Source organism: Vicia villosa, linkage group LG1, assembly GCF_029867415.1.
Source record: "Vicia villosa cultivar HV-30 ecotype Madison, WI linkage group LG1, Vvil1.0, whole genome shotgun sequence".
Taxonomy (NCBI): Eukaryota; Viridiplantae; Streptophyta; class Magnoliopsida; order Fabales; family Fabaceae; genus Vicia; species Vicia villosa.
Genome location: NC_081180.1, coordinates 21,971,961 through 21,989,614, shown reverse-complemented (window position 1 = coordinate 21,989,614; position 17,654 = coordinate 21,971,961). Strand labels below are relative to the sequence as shown.

At 34.0% G+C, this 17,654-nt stretch overlaps 2 protein-coding genes across 4 annotated transcripts; both read right to left on the bottom strand.

The window, feature by feature from the left end:
- Positions 1-4,625: 4,625 nt before the first annotated feature.
- LOC131630978 (protein high chlorophyll fluorescent 107) lies at positions 4,626-8,210 on the bottom strand. Its single transcript, XM_058901741.1, has 8 exons — positions 7,542-8,210; positions 7,283-7,426; positions 6,729-7,034; positions 6,557-6,616; positions 6,193-6,438; positions 5,703-5,813; positions 5,425-5,601; positions 4,626-5,350 (listed from the first exon to the last, which is right to left on the bottom strand). The coding sequence occupies exons 1-8, from the start codon at positions 8,076-8,078 to the stop codon at positions 4,967-4,969; spliced, it is 1,965 nt and encodes a 654-aa protein (XP_058757724.1). The 5' UTR covers positions 8,079-8,210; the 3' UTR covers positions 4,626-4,966.
- Positions 8,211-8,363: 153 nt separating this feature from the next.
- Positions 8,364-16,763, bottom strand: LOC131630968 (FIP1[III]-like protein). 3 transcript variants are annotated; one of them, XM_058901714.1, is made up of 8 exons: positions 16,156-16,762; positions 15,856-15,983; positions 15,459-15,585; positions 14,437-14,508; positions 14,198-14,299; positions 13,923-14,113; positions 11,507-13,235; positions 8,410-9,404 (listed from the first exon to the last, which is right to left on the bottom strand). In XM_058901714.1, the coding sequence occupies exons 1-8, from the start codon at positions 16,543-16,545 to the stop codon at positions 8,820-8,822; spliced, it is 3,324 nt and encodes a 1,107-aa protein (XP_058757697.1). In that variant the 5' UTR covers positions 16,546-16,762; the 3' UTR covers positions 8,410-8,819. The 3 variants fall into 3 exon arrangements, 2 of the variants coding, with proteins under 2 accessions (XP_058757705.1, XP_058757697.1); XR_009292568.1 differs by having other exon boundaries at positions 9,291-9,404; positions 10,975-13,235; positions 16,156-16,763; XM_058901722.1 differs by lacking the exon at positions 14,437-14,508 and having other exon boundaries at positions 8,364-9,404; positions 16,156-16,763.
- Between the last annotated feature and the right edge of the window lie 891 nt (positions 16,764-17,654).

Below are 17,654 nucleotides of genomic sequence, written 5' to 3'. Positions count from 1 at the left end.
CACAGATAACAAAAGAAGGGGAAGAAGAAGATAGGAGGGTAAGGACCTCTCACCATCTGACACCCTAACCACTCATATGTGAAAAGTCCCCTACCTCGAAATTGAAGATCATTGAACTTTCTTTTCTTGGTTTTGAGACCTACCTCTCTCCCTTCTTATGATCATTCTCCTTCTTAGGTTTTTCTGGCAATTGCTCTTTCCCACAAATTCACGTTCTCCCCAAAATATTCATCTAACTTATCTATTTATATTACTCTAATTCACTTATTTTATTGTAAAAATAAAATCTCAACTCTTGCGAAATCCTCCTTACTACACTATTTTATATATATTTCAAAATTTCTCCTCAAATCATAATATCTCTATTTTTCTAATATTTCTATTAATTTAATAAGAGGTTAAAGGTGATGCACTGACAGTGTAATCATCCAATAGAAACAAATCGTTTTGCCATATCATATAAGTTTTTTTAAAATTACAGTCTGACTTGTCCTGATTCATGATCGTGATTGGTTGACAGTGTAAAACTTTTTTACACCGTCAATGCATCACCCATTTTCTTATTTAATAAAGTTCTAAATATTTCTACACAACTCTATTATTTTAATTAAGTAAAATTTCACTAAATACTCAATTTTGTTCTCACCCTTCAATTCTCCTTACACTCTTACTTTTTATATTTTTTAAAATTCTATTATTCAATTAAATTGATAAAACTCTGAAATAATTATTTATTTAAATTAAATAATACTTCAATTAAAGAAATATCTAATTACTCTAATAAACTCAATTAAATAATAATTATACTATTTTACTACTTCTGACCGCTCTCTCAGCTCTTTACTTAAAACAACCCTATCTCTCTAATTATAAATATCTCTAATTAAAATATCTCTAACTAAATAAAATAAAATAAACTAATATAAATTCAATTAAAATTAAATAACGAAATTCTGGTGTTACAATCGATACTTGCTGAAATCAAAGTGTCATCTCACTTCCTATGAGTTTTCCCTGTCGAATTCTAACTCAATCATATGGTATCACTACTTACCAAGTAACCGCCCAGAGTATCACAACTTATCAGATCTTAACTTGATACAATGTGAAATGTCTTTATATATAGATGTAAATTTGAAATGAGTTACTTGATTGTAAAATAAAAAATAATTATATAAACTCAATTGTATTAAATAATCATACAAAAAATAACTCTTGGATAGAAGAAAGAAAAAAAAAAAAATTTGATATTTTGAAGTAAGGATTTTGTTTTTAAAATCAAGACAAATTGTTTATTAAAATAAGGCTTAAATAGTCTTTTTAATTCTTGTAAGTTAAAATTTTGTTACAAAAATGCCTAGTTGGCTAACGTTACAAAAACTAGGCGTTAACAGGAGATGAAAATAAAAAAATAAAAAACGTTACATACCAATCTTGAAAAGACTTAAATAGTATATTGTTGAAATTGAACACATAACATACTTTAACAGGAGATGAAAATAAAAAAATAAAAAAAATATTATTTGATTACTTAAATATTATTTTTAATTTATAATAAAAAAATTAAAAAGTTATAATAGAAGTCATTTGTTCTTTGTTCATAAAATTCTTGAAATTAATAAAGGGATTAGTAAAATATATAATGGAAATAAATGAAAGGATGAGATGGTTTCGAGAACGTAGATAATTGTAAGAAGTGTCTCCATGAAAGCAAAATCCACATAAAAGCTACTATTTCCTTAAGATATTCATACCAAACTAGTAAGTAGGGTGAAATTTAAAGAATCTAAACTATAAATTTCAAGATTCAAATGGTAATAAGCAACTCATGCTGACACAAATGACTTATTTATTTCTTAACTTGGTAATTTGAATAGTTTGCCTTGAGTGAAGTGATTTGTTAAAAAAAAAAATTGAAAAAAAGTGCTACTCTCAAAATTTCAAGTTCCATTCATATTATCTACAAATTAGTTATAAAAAATATTAGGAGCCGTAAAAGCGGTTTTTATAATATTTTGGGAGTGTTTTACACTTATTTGAAGGGGGGGTTTGGACCTTTGGTTAAACTTTTTTTTTTTTACTTTATTGTGTTTCTATGGAATTTGGATTTTTCTTCCAGCATTCTTTTGGGTCTGATGCATGGATATCTAAGGAGCACGGTTTATAGTCTAATCGACAGACTCTGATATTATGTTAAATATGTTAAGATCTCAATTCAAAAGCTAGTTTAAAGGTTGAGATTGTCCTCACATATTTATATAATCAGCGGTCCAAAAACTTAAACAATGTGAGACTTCAAACAAATTCCAACAACACAAATATCAACTTTTAACACTCATCCTCGCCCCCTTAGCATAGGTCTGAATCAAATGTCCACTTTATAGTTCTTAACTCCACCATGATACCATAAGATCCAAGGTCATAAGGTGCATACTTTTAATAGTTAATCATATTATATTATAATAAAATATGATAAAAATCCTATTCAATAAACCTTTTTTTATACAACATAACCCATTTTTATTATGTTTGTTAATAAAACCTCAATCTATCAATTTGATCCAGTGCTATAGTTGTAAAATTTTGTTCAATCTCTATCTATTATGTGTTTGACTCTTATGTTTTTACATTTCTTAAAACATTATTTAACAGAGTTTAAAGAAAATGCACTAATAATGTAAAAAAAAAAATTACACTGTCATTTAATATAAATATATTGTTTTGTCATGTCATATAAATAATTTAAAAATTATACTGTCAATGCATCCCTCATTTTTTGGATTTAAAAAACTAAAAGAAATAAAATAAATAAATAATCTAAATAAGAAAAACAAAGAAGTGAAAAAGAGGTGATGCTACATTAACAATGTCATGAACTCAATCCATAATATGGATGCAATATCATAATCTGTAGTGTTAGGCATTAGTAAATTTCAGAGGGTCTTTGATTCAGTTGAAGTGCCTGCAAAACCAAATAAAGAGAATCCTGATTAATATTGATACTATATATAATGCATTACTTAGGCGGAGAAAAATAACAAACTAAAAAGATAATGTATAATAATACTTTTTGTGTACAACTAGTAAAACAAATAACAAACTACAATGAACATGCTTATAGGAAGTTTGTTTTCGTGCTTAAAAACAACTAGTAAAACTAATGATCATGCTGATAGAATGTTTGTTTTCATGCTTAATAAACTGCAATGGAGGTCGTCATCGCATTCAATCTCACCGTCTCCCAATATTTTGATGCGGTTCTGATCCCTGTCTCAACAAACAGCAAATTCATGTCTCAACAAACAACAGATCTTGTTACTGCCTGCAGAGCAATTCTTACATGGACACGACCCTAAATCCATATATTTAAGAACAACCAATAAGAAGAGAGAGAATTTAAATTTATTTAAAATTTAATTTCGTTTTTAATTGCGAACATGGAGGGTGGTTGTGATAATGGAGGAGAGAGATAGTTTTAGTTTTATTATTTAATTAATAAAAAAATGTGATTGGTTGTGTGTAAATCCAGGTGATATGGCTGTGTCCATCTAAGTATTTTCCCTGCATGCAGCGAAAATTAAATTGAAATTTTACCTTTCTTAAAAAAAAAAATTCTTTGCACTATTTGATATTTTTAATTTTTATAAAAAATTGACTTCAGAACATTAATCAGAAAAACAGTTGCGAGTTAAACTTTTAAGCATATAATGTTTGTTGAATTGTTTACTTGCAATGGGTGATGTGTCCAAATCTACTAGATTATGCAAAATTACTTATTAGATCATGGAAGTCAGTGGTAATAGTTTAGAAAAATTAAAGGGATTAAATATAATTACATGCGTCGGTGTCACACAACGGACATGACTTCAGTCCAACATGTCATAGTTAGTGGTAAATGGTAATAGTTTAGAAAAATGAAAGGGATTGAATATAATTACATGTGTTGATGTCACACGACGGGCATGGCTTCAGTCCAACATGTCAGTACTGCATGGCTTACTAGGGGAACAAACAAAGTTGTATGTGTATACTTAAGGTAGTTTTATTAAAAAAAAATGTTTTTCTTCACTAGTTGTAGTTGTAACTGTAATGAGTTTTCTTGATGATTGCTTTTCGGATAGGAGTTATAAAGATTACCTTTCTTCTGTCCTGTATAAGGTGTATAGTATAATATAACATGTGATTTCTAATAATGTTTGATATCTTGTGCATGTGTGAATTCAAATGGCATGATATTCCTAATACAGTGCATTTACTTTTGGTTTTGTAATATTTGTTCTTTATTAAGGTCTAATTAATGACGAGTCATAATGTAAGCCACTATCCTAGAGGGTATTAATGTTGAAAGTGGACAAGAAGGAAGCAGGAAAGAGACTATAGAAAGGTCAGTAGTTTTTGAATCTTTAGTCTTGACTGGTTAATGATAGTTTTTGCTTGCTTTGAAGTGTTGTTTGTTCATGCTTATGTCACACTTGTCAACACTGGAATCATCTCTTGAGGTTCACACTTTTGTCAACACAGATAGAAAGGCCTTTTACCCTGATATCTCCGCCGTTGACCTTTCTTTTGCCAAAGGTGTGTTGCTTTGTGAAATATTCAGTGAAACTGTCACTATAGTAAACCAATTCGATAAGAATAATAGACGGCCTACTGTTTTTGAACTTCATGGCCAGAATTCAATTGCATATATTTCCATGTTTATTTTAAAGACAACCTCTCCCAGAATATGTTCTGTCCTCCTTGAATACAATGCAACTATTGTCTATAGTATAATTTGTTTACATTACATTACAAAATATTTCTTGTCTTCAACACATGACAAAACATTTTATGTGTATGTGATAACTACCTTTCGTTTTGGTCCAAGGTTGCAAAACAGCTTAAACAAACAGAACAAGTCCCAATAACCTAACTGAACTATTCAAGAGACACTGATATGTACTACACAAGGCTCAACCTTGAACTATTACCGGTATTTTGAACTTACACTTTTATCTGGTCTCCATATCCTTCTTGGAGACAAAATTTTGTTCGGAGACTGAACTTTCGGTGTTTCCAATTGAACTTCAAGTTTTGACACATCTAAGGATAACCTTTCCATAATGAAACGATCTAAATCAAATTCACCTTCATCGTCCTCCTCACTATCATCACCCTCCTCACTATCATCATCCTCACTAGAATAATCAACCATGTTTTTCTTTGTTCCGGTAATATTTTTCATGGAATCTGGTGACACTCTGAATGAATCTGGGTTCATCTTCAAGAGCTTCCTCAAACTGTCAATGGCAGGGTCTAAAATATCTAAGAATCCCATAACCCACGAAGCATCATCTACAACTTCCGTGCGCTGTTCCAAGCAACAAATAACATTTCAAATATTGACAAATAACATAAGATAAACACAGTGATCTTTACCGTTACCTGCTGGAAATAAAGGTTACGAATCTCTTCGGCGCGCACAGGATTTCCTTGATCTTCCTCCAGTGATGCCCAAGTCATCCATGTCACATAACTATGAGAATTTATAGTCAACGAGGTTCTAAATAATCTACGAGCAGATGAAAGATTGCCAACCCTCTGCTCCAGAACACCCCATGCCTAGTTATCAAAAAAAGGTTGTTTTGAGAAGTGAATATCAAGCTAAGTCAAAGGATCAAATAGTTGTCACAACATTTATTTATCATATGAAATCATGTCACCTGGAGGCACCTGGCCGCACTTTCACTGTTTTGATCAATTGATAAAGCTTTTCTGTATAATTCTCTAGCTGTGTTCAAGTTTCCTTCCTTCCATTCCATCCAACCCCAAGCCTGTATATCCACAAACAACCATAGAATTAGGCTTTGTTTGGATAAATAGCTCAATTAAGCGTTTATGCATAAGCTATCATGGAGAGTATAGGCTGAAAACAGCTTATAGACAAGTTATAAGTTATTTTCATAAGCTTTCTCAAACTGTCACTAGTGTTTATGTTAGTAGATAAGTTCAAATAAACCAATCCAAATGAACCCCTAAGTCATTTTGCAACATTGTTCTTCCTTCAAGTTGGAACAACATGACTAGTGTAAAGTAATTGCAGAAAAACAATATTCAGTGTACAGTTCACTTCACAACAAACCATATAAAATGGATAGAATTTTGAATAATGATATCTATGATAGGTAAGATCCAACTGAATAAGCCACTTACAAACCAAACAGGTTGATGCTTCGGATCTAATTCAGATGCTCTCCTGAACAAAACACGAGCACGATTTGCACTTGAGTGTTTGTATTCTATCAATGCAAGAGACTGAAGGAGAACAGCATCCCTCGGATTTAGAGCATGGCCTATCTTTAGAAGTTTTTTTCCCTTATCAATCTTTCCCAAGTTAGCTTCAAAAAGGCCCCATACATGCCAAGCAAACCTATTTTTAGGACTTGCCTGCACTGCATTCTATTAAATAAAAGAAGAAAAAAACAAGTCACAAATTGATGAAATATCATCTGCAAAGTTCTATGGCGCAAAGAAATCAGAAATGAAATACGATCGAAAGGATAATATTGGGTATAACCTCAAACAATCTCCTTGCAGTACGATAATTTTCTTGTTCCACCTCCATTTGTGCCCAAGCCTATTCAGAAAAAGTAAACATAAAATAATATGCATCACATAACATTATTAATATGAACAATAACATATAAGTTTTGTTCTGAAATAATGTCGCTCGGATGACGGTGACTTACGAGCCAACTAGCACAGCTATTAGGATTACACTTGGTTGCCTGATTGAATAAATATCGAGCCTGCTGATGTCGATTTGCCTTAGCTTCAAGCAATGCAAGTGTTTGGTATATGTACTCATTCTGTCCACAATATTGAAGACCTTTCGAAAGCAGATTCCTTGCCTTCGTTATATTTCCCTGCTTTAACTCTAGCACTGCCCAACCATGCCAAGCAGCAACATGCTTCTTATCAGCAACCGTTGCAGCATCGAAAAGCTCTCTTGCTCTTCTGACATTTCCCATTTTCGTTTCAAGAACAGCCCAACACTGTTCAAAAAGAACATTCAATTTATAACTTCATAGGCACTTATTTTAATAAGCACTTGTGCTATAAGCAATAAGTTGTTTATCCAAACAAACCCTAAATCAGCTAGCTTATCCATTATCAACTAGCGTGTCTACTAGCTGCTATTACCGATCCTAAATCCTAACTAACATGCAAGTGATGCAACTAACTTCAACAATCTCCTACTATATCTAGCACATGACATGCAAAAACAAAAATGAACACTAACCTGCCAAATGAAGGCATTTTCACCCTGAGTAGCTTGGCAACCCTTCTCATAAATCTCTCTAGCTTGACCCATTTTAGATTGCTTGCTCAAAATTTTCCCAAGTGCCACATAAGGTCTACCATCTTCAGGCCAATAGGATATACACTTTCATAAATAAAACCACAAAAAAAACAAATCCCTATTATCAGAAAACACTTCACACAACCAAATATAGCAACATTTTCAGAAAACCTCAAAATCAAATCATCAAACACCTCACCTTCATAAGAATTGACTCTGCTTCTTCATAACGAAAGTTTCTAGCCAAAACCTTTGCATTATATAACGCCAAGTCCAAATTCACAGTCAAAAGCTTCTCTTTCGAGTCTGATTCGACCCTACCAGGTTCAAATATCGGCATCTTCTTCGCAAATTTCGCGAGACCAGCATCCATAGAAGAAGCTTTAGGTTCATCTTTCTCTATTTTATTCTCCTTTTCCTCCTCCACCTCATCGGAGTTATCGCCGGAAAACTCCTTCACCGGTCTGCGAACCACAAGGGCTTCATCAATGTTTGAGTCTTTGGGTGGAACATAATTGAGGGAACTCTGTTGGGATGCAGGGGCATTTTTGTCCAACACTGACATTGAGTCCTTGAGAGTGCAACATGGTGAGATAAGATGAGAAGATGAAGAATGGAAGGGTAAAATGGGTACTTTGAGGTTGAACTTGAAGATATAGTTAGGGTTTTTGGACTGAGTGAAGAGTGTGAAACTTGGAGAAGAAGAAGAAGATGGAGGAGAAGGGATTGAGTTCATTTCTGGTTAACGGATTAAACTGTTTCCTACTGCAAACCATTGCGGAAGAAGAAGATAGCATGTACAATTACCATGATAACCCTCTGCTCTTTCCTACTAAACACTTTGTTAAATTTAACCGAGTAATTTCTTTGATTGTTAAGTGTGTGTGCAAGGGTAATCTGGTAATTGTGCAAGCTATATGTAGCAGTAATGAGATTATCCACGTAGCTACATGGCTTGTGTGGCTAAGGCCATCATCCAAAAAGCAGATTGCGGTGACACGTGTAAGTTCATGACTGGCCAGTGTAATCCAGTTATTGATTTAAAAAACTATAGCAAAAAATACTATATAAACAGGTGAACAAACAAAAATATGCTTTTTCTGTGTAAAATTTGTGATTTTAGAAATATTTAAGAACAAAGTCAAATGTTAATAACAATAAAAAAAAATTATAACTGATTAATATTATAAATAAAATTTACACTAACAATATATAATATAATGTCATTGAATTGAATATATGTGAAGTAAAATTTATACCAATAGCCAAATGTATGCACCACAATTTAAAAACTTCCACACCAAAGTCAGTGAGTAATCTTCAGTTACAAATGAAATAGCAAAGCCCAAGAATCAGGTAAAATATAGACCCGAAATCTCAGCCATTACTGGAGAAATATAGTAAAACAACAAGACAATCCTCTCCAGATATTCAATAATGTAAACATCAATTAAAACCTATTCCTCCAACATAAAAACTAACCACCGTTCCAGCGCCTCTTTCGAATTGGCCTATGTTGCTTTATTTCGCCTATATTAACTGTCGACTCAGTGTTCAGCTTCAAACTCTGTTCAGCCTCTAAACTCTTTTCAGCTTCTTTTTTCAAACTGATGGGCTGCTCAGCTTCTTTTTTCAAACTGATGGGCTGCTTAAAGCGCTCCCTACGTTTCTCCATTTTGGCCAATGTAACAAGAATCTTCTCGCTGTCAGTATTACTCGTATGCAGTTCAGAAGTGTGTCCATTTTGTGAGATTTTGTTCTTCGTACTGTCAGCAACTGCTGCACCCTCGGGAACACCTTTTCTGGATACAGAAACCTCCACATGTGGCTCTTCTATTACTATTTCACCTTCTTCTATATCCAAACCTTTTTTCTGTCCTTTATCTGAAAGGTTCTGAAGTTGTTTCTTATTTCCATTGTCATACTGAGGATTTGAGTTGTCAAGTTTGATAGCCTTCTGACGAGAATCATCAAAACCCACCAAAGCTTTCCGCTTCTCAGCATTCCCTTGATCCAAATTTTCATGTCTATTGTTGCACGTCACTCTGGAATTTTTTGCAGACTGCAGAATCAGTCACAAACACCTCATAAATTTATTATCAAAACACGGAACTATCTAACAAATGAAAATCACTGTTGTTGAACTAGTATAATGCATCAAATAAATGAGTGAAAGTGCAATAAAGAGAAATGATAAATGTGAGCTACTGAGTTAGAGGCCTAATATAAATATAGATACTAATGGAATGCTCGACAGCAGTAGAGGGAAATCATTAAAGTAACAGTATGCAAGGTGAAATTATTTCCAAAAAAATATCTACAAATTATGTTGAACTAAAAAATAGAATCGTAACAGCGCTGATCACAGGGATAAAGGTCAAACATAAACAATGTGACTTATGCTGGCTTGTATACTCAACATAAGATGAAAATATACTTTGATCAACAGTGTCATTCATTTTTGAAGTTAAATGCTGTTAAATCAATCTAATTATGAGAAGTGTAAGAACTAAATGTACAAATGCCACTTAAACAGTTATCTCAGACCAATTTAATCCAATCATATAAATGGGAATAAATATATTGATTTAAGTATATAATGATCAAAATATTAACAATAATACATCTCCAAATTACTAATTATGTTCCAGGAATCCATTTTTAGCAATAACCTGGGTAGAATTTACAAAATAGTCACGATGTATAGCCACCCAGAACCTAGTCAACAATCTTGAAAATTGCATAGACAGACAGACACCATTATAAGAGGAGAGTGACTAAGATACAGCCAACAAAACTTATTTAGAAACATTAACAATGTCCAACAATTAGACTAAACATGTTTTAAGTCCATTTTCTATACACACAATATAATATTTCTACTCTAACACCTGTGCCGACTTTTGAAGGTCATAAAACATCACAGCCCTAGCAGACCCACGCATTAAAACATTAACTTATTTACACAATATAAGATAAAGAAGAAGAGCAAGCAGTGTACCCACCCAGCTCTAGGGGTAAATTTTTTATAGAATATTATTAGAGAAATAAAACCAGTAACAAATATTCTTTTGACAACTACTCATGTTTGATGTCATACATGCACATGTCCAAGACTATTCTTAAATGTCTTGGGACTTTCCAGATATGATTACATAGTGGACTCTGGTTGAAGGTATCAACTGATTAAGAAGTTCGGAAAATAAATGAACGATGTGCAAGCAAAATAAAATATGCAGTGGAAAAGCTGTAACCAACTGAATTATAAGTAAAAAAAACATACCACAAGCCACATAACTATATAAACACAAAAGATCAAAGGATGTAACTAGCCCCTGAGCAACCACGCTAATCATCTATGTTGGTGATAACAATCATAATCACCACAACCTATTCCATATATGTCACATTCCCAGCACAACCCATATATGAATGTTTTGGCAGGTCCATTATCCAAGGGGAAAGGAAGAAAATGGGAATAACATTAGAGTTCCATTAAAAAAAAAATCATGAAAGTATAGAGTATGCCCAAGAAAAGGGCATGTTGGTGGCAGAAAGATCCTGCCACAGACCCATTATAGATTTTTAAAGGCGGCCTAACTTTGCATAAGCAAGAGGCTGATTCCACAAACCTGTAATCTCTTGGTCACGTGACAGCAATACCAACAGTTGCATCACGGCTCTGTTTCAATGACTTCCCAAAATAAAATTAAACTAAGTAGAAGGAAAATATAAAATCAGCAATAACAAAAGAAAAAAATAGTACCATGAAAGTAATGCCAAACAATATGACATGCAGATAAACGGATGTGACACAAAAGTACCACCTTCAAGCCATGAAATACCACATTTTATTTTGGGAAGGAAGTCTGAGACTTATGCTATAATGACTTCTTGAGCTTGCTTTTAGTTTTTGACTTGAAATTCTTTTCAATTTAGATTCATAGAATGCTGAACTTAAGGTCATCACTACAATCTTAACTATTTTAAAAGAAAAAAAAATAAAGAATGTAAAGATAGAAAAAATATATATAGCTGCATGAGGGCAGTGGTACAATAGATATTGAATGAGAAAAAAATTGGAGCCCAACAAATGTTGAGTTGCTCATATGGATGAAAAAGTACAGCAATACAGATTCTTAACAATAATTTCCCCAATTTTACCTTTCCTTCCCTATTAACCATGTCAACCGATTTCCTGCATCTCATCACTGTCTGGTGACAGTGATCTCTACTCATAACCTTAGAGCTTCTTTTTAAAAAGCTGTCTCGATCTCTCTTTGATAATAGTATCCGATGCTGCTGCAATTTTATATCATGTCTATGCATCCTAGCATGCAAAGTTACATTTCTTGCATGTCTTTCGTGCCTTGGAGTTTCCTCATAGAATCTTGCACCCTCGTCAGGGTACAATCCATATCCATCATGAGGCCAATCAATATTATCATTGTTGCTCCAGTGTGGAACCTCAGATGGGAGAGGGTAAAACTCACATTCGTCTACGGGAGATGTTGTGCAATCTTCTTCAATAGCATCAGTATAATCATAGTGCCAGTCATTTCTACTGTTGGTAGCATGGTTATGTCTCTCATGTCCCCTAAAACTATCACTCTCTCTATGCATACAATATCTATCTGAACCAGTATAAGGTTGTCTCTGATACTTCAAATATGAATTCTGATTACATGCATAATCAGCGAACTCATCTTCTGGTTCCCCAGAACACAGGGTATCCACAACTACGGGGGACCTGTAATGATGTCTATCCCTTCCTGTATATTTTTCTAGTACTCTATCACTTCGAAGAAACTGTTCTTCATGTGTATTATCAAAAAATTCCCTTTCTCTCTTGGCAAAAGAAGAGGGCATTCTACAACTTTTGTTTAAAGTCTCAAACTCATCTTCATCAAAATATTGATCATAATCACAGTTTCTGTTGTTAAACAGAGGCCTGTAATGCTTTATTTGCCTTTGAGCTTCCCTATCTTCAGCAGGAAAGTTGGAGTGCCTTGGATGAAACTGCCTTGACTCCCTGTATGAGAGGAGACTTGGGTGATCATCAACATACTGTTTTCTACTAGCATCATGCCAACCACTGTCTTCATTATATTTTAATAGAGTTCTTCGTTCTAAAACACACTCCCTCTTATCCCCACTTCTTCTGATATATTGATTTCCATTCTCCCTGAATCTGTCTTCACTTTCCCTATCTGAATATTCACTGTATACTGTATGATCCAGGTCATCAACATTTTTGTCAGCACCATAATAGCAAGTTTGTTTTGTTTCCCAATTATATGAAACATCGTTTCTTTCATGACTTCCAAAATATTGGAGCCGTTCATGCGATCTGTAATTAACAAATTGATGACCCCATGGAGACAGATTCCTTCGGCTGGATCTCGGGGTGTGAGATATATTATTATCATTTTCTATGTGCTTTGTCAGCTTGGAACTGGGCATATGCCTACTACCACTTTGATGCCTCTGATCCTGTTGTACTGTACCTCTATTTCTTGAGTAATAAGATATATTTACTGGTTTTCTGTTGACACTGATGTTCTTTGAGGTTTTATCATAAAGTGACAAAGACTCCTTTAAGTTGGCATCAGAACTCACCAAATGACTTCTTAAAGGGCTATGATTTCGATCATTATAAACATGTAGACTATCTTGAGTTCCCTCAGAATCATTGTCAGAATAGGAAGTCAGACTAAGTTCTTGATCACCAAATGATAATTCTGGTTCACTCCAGCATGGATCTGCACTACATGTGTCAATGCCAACTCTCTCCTCTAATTTTATTTCTTCCTCTGGCAATTTACCATCTTTGGAATCTCGGTCCTCTTCATCTGAATGCTGAACTTTAACCACATCAGGAATCAGCACTTTTCTGTGATTGTGAAAAATCAAAATCCACATCAGTTACAATATGTGTTCACTTCGCTTACAAACAAACAACTTCAAGAAGCACAGTATATTTTATCAAGGAATTTACATTTCAAATTCAATAGAGGGAAAAAATCTTAGAAGCCATTTAGAAATTACAATGAAGGAATGGTTAGTAACAAGAAGTGTTTGTGACTATATAAAAGATATATTAATTGTCATAGAAAGAAAGGTACTAATCAGTATGAGTAAATTACTACCGTTATGCAATACCCCGGAATAGCCATGAATCTGTTGTGTCTCAATAAGAAAGGCTGTGTCTCTTTCTATCTTTCTATTCCATTATTTAAAAATTCTTCTTTAATCCTAACGGTGTTAAAGGGGGTTAAGGAAACCTAATTATGGGCTTTTGAGATAGTGGAAGATTATCTTTGACACCGTTTGAGTGGTCTGGAGCTGAGGAAATTGAAGGTTGAGGGTGAAGATCATTTCGGTAAAGGGGTTTTTGTCTCTTAATCCTTATGTATCTCTTTATGATTTTAGTTTTAATTGTTATTTTGGTGCTATAGGTCATGCTTCTAACATGGGAGAAAGAATCTCACAAAAGCTACATCCTACAGTGGAATTGTCATAATCACATCACATATACCATATAAAAGGAAAAACGGAGATCATGAGAGAAACAACAGACCTTTCTTGACCAGATGACTCTTCTGATTTTTTAGCATTTTCTAGTTGCTCATCAGATAGAACATCACTTTCATTGGAAGAATTGCTTTTGTATCTATTATTTCCTGAAAGTAGTTCCCCCACTTCAGATAAATCGTGTATGTTGCTTTTGACAGAACCAGAATTGTTGCCAGGGGATCCATGCACCTTGATCTGCTCCAAGGCACACATGATTACTACATTGATATGTGACAACTACATCACAAGAATAATGGTAACCTGAGAGTGAGTGCAAACCTGTATAACAACATCAGAATCTATATCACGTGGACGCCTCGTATGTATGGACGGTTGGCGCTCAACCAGACTGTCCTCAACCTGTATTGCCCTCCCCTTTGGCTGAACAAACAGTCAATAACAAAGTCTCAGTTTCATGTTTGCAATTGCATTCAACAGTTAAAAAGAAAGCATGAAAGAAAAATAAAATATCAAAAGTGAAATGATTAAAATGTAGCAATTACTTAATATCGGCATACCATTTCACATTTTGAGGAATGAGATAGTAAGCTCTCTGATACAGGTTGATCAAATCGCTCCTGTGTGGATGCCTGAAATACCAATTTCAGTAAGCAAGGTCAAACAAGAGCACCCAGCACAGTAAAACCTAGGTTGTCAATAGCGCGCTATAGTGGTGTAGCGTAGCGGTAGAGGACCTCGCCGCAATGCTTTTGGTCTGCTGACCGCTATCTGAAATAGCGGAAATAGCGGCCGCAATTTGTGGAGGCGTAGCGGTGCAATAGCGGTTATGTAGCGCTTTACAGACCGCTATCGTGCAAATGAGGTCAATACTGTACTTTTGAATTTTTTAAGGTCAAATTTGTTGTTTTCCCTTTTACTTCACTAATATAAAAGCTAAAAGTGAGGCATTAGGTCATTTACATTCTCTCTCTTCACTCAAATCAGCAGCCGTTCTCCTTCTCCCCTGTATGTTGTTGTCATTATGTATGTTGTTGGAATCTATTTTTAGTATTTATGTATGTTGTTGGAACCTATTTTAGTATTTATATTTTCATATTAAGTATTTACCTTGATTTTTAAAAGCTCGCAATAGCGGTCATCCCGCTATCCGTCATGTCGCTATAGCATTTGGGAGGCACGGCGCCACGCGCCGCTATCTGAGATTAACAATCTAGAGTAAAATAGCTTAACTGTTTTTTACACGTTTTTACAAACATGATTCAGTTTAGTAGATTTATTAACAGGGAGACCATTTTACATTGATGTTTGCAACAGTTAACGCTTTGAAAATTTGAGAGCATAAAATTCTTAGTAAATAAGTAAACAAGAACTTCCTAATTGAAACCACACAACAATAATAACAAATTTAATACAAACAGATTATAATAAGCAATGCGGAAGGGAGTGGAGTGGAGCTACAAGCCTATTAGTACTGAAAACACAAGTTATGCTTGAAGCTGATTATAAAACCCAAGACACAAGCATCATATCACATTAAACTACAAGTTGTGCTATTTGGGGCACAATATTGAAAACTCACCATAGACAGACAGTACTGCTTCCAGGTGTTCTCATCAAAACCAAAATTGAAGTAATCTGTTATGTCAGCTCCAGGAATCCTCCACGGCTTCTCCTCAAGTTTATCAATGTTTACACCATATATTTTCCTGTAGGGAAGGCGAAGAAATCAGCAAAGAAGATGATATAATTGAATTCTAGAAAGAATAAAATACACCAAAAATACTATTGCTAATGGATTAAAGTTCGGGATCATAGAGATGCACCATAAGATAACTAAGCAACTTCATTTTCAGTTTATTAAATAAGTTGAAGCTATATGTAATTTCCCATTAGGGATTATGTAAGACATTGGAAAATGAAATATAACAAGTTGAAAAATGCATCAACAACAACAACAACAAAATCTAGACACTAACCAATGCCAAGGAAGAAAAGATCCATCAAAGTAACCGGAGCTTGACGCCCGATTCTGCATATTATCCCCCCTTCCTTGAGCGAAAGACGAACAATTGTTTGCAAACACGGACCCTTGAGTCTTCATAAGCTACATAATGAATCATAATAAACAACTTAACTTAAAAAAGCTAACAATTAAATAAATGTTTCAATTGCATAAATACTGCCTCATTGTAATCACAAGTGTTCGTGTCAGTGTCGGATATGGACACCGACAGCATTGTCAATTCTAATATCAAATATTGAAACTGAGTACCAACCTTAGAACGAAAAAATTGTGAACCGTATCCCCCTTTACCATAATGTGCATCAGAACTAACAAACTCCGAGCCAGCTTTCGACTGCTCGGAGCACTCCCGACCACCGTTTTTATCCAAACCTCCACCATGAACATCGCCATCACAACCAACTGCAAAACCACGACAATCGTCGTCGTTCAAAACTATATCCAAACCATCGTCGCTGTCAGTTCCAGCATAATCATCATTTGCAACGGCGGCGGAATCGGAGGCAACGGCGGCGGTATCGGAGGCAACGGTGTTGTCGTTTGAATCGGCGCAGTCATTGTTTTGTTGTGGTGGTGAAATGGGGGGAAGTTGGAGGTCGGCGTAAAGTTCTCCGAAATCGTCGTCAGCGAAATCGTGTTCCATTTATTGGTTATGTGAAAAGTGCAGAGTGTAGACGTCAGTGAGTGAGTGAGGTCATGAGATTGACGTGACTGTCAAAGAGCGGAGACGGGGGAGAATATTGGCGGCTCTTTATCATTTCTATGCGGTGTGGTGTCTATGGTTTCATACTTTCATTCAGTGACAACCAAAAACCCTTGCAATCTTAAACCCTGCCAAAAACTCATTAGAAGTTTTTTGTGAAAAATATTAATTTAAAGTTACATAATCAACCATTTTAAATTGGGAGTTTTGGGAATAATTTGTAGGGCTGTTCATGGTTCGGTTCTATCAGAAAATTGAACCGAATCAAACTGAACCATTATATTAATGTATCCGAACCGTACCGAACCGTTTCAATTTTTTAGAACCGAACTGAACCAAAAGTTTTGGTTTGGCATAACGGTTCGGAATTCCAAACCGTACCAAACCATTAGAAGACAATTTTTCCAAACCGAACCATTTACTAAAGAACCGAACCGTTATACTTAGTTTAAATTTTTTTAATAAAAAATCTATTTAAATTTATTTTTAGCATTTTCTTATAGACTTTTTTAATATACTATTATATATAATTTTTAACTTAATTTTTTTTTATCTATATTCATAATCAAAATCCAAATTTATTTAAAATTGCAAAAGTCAAAACTCGTTAAAAAATCATAAATTAGTCAATTTTAACAATATTTAGGACTGTTTGGATAAACAACTTATTTATGGCTTATAGCACAAGTGCTTATAAAAATAAGTACTTATGAATAAGCTTGTATAAGTCATTTTTATAGCAAAAAAATAAAAATAAGTTGTTCTCGTAAGCTAACTTGAAGTTATAAAAATAAGCTAAAAAAAGCTTATAAAAAATGTCATAATTTGTTTTGATAAAGTCTCCCAAACAGTGTCACAAAATTTATATCAGTAGATAAGCTCGAAAAAATCAAATCCTAGTATCTAAATACAACTTTTCTTAAACCAAAATTCAATCGAACCATTTCTTAAACCAAAATTCATTCGAACTAGTTCTTAAACCAAAATTCATTCGAACCATTTCTTAAACCAAAATTCATTCGAACTAGTTCTTAAACCAAAGCAACTAA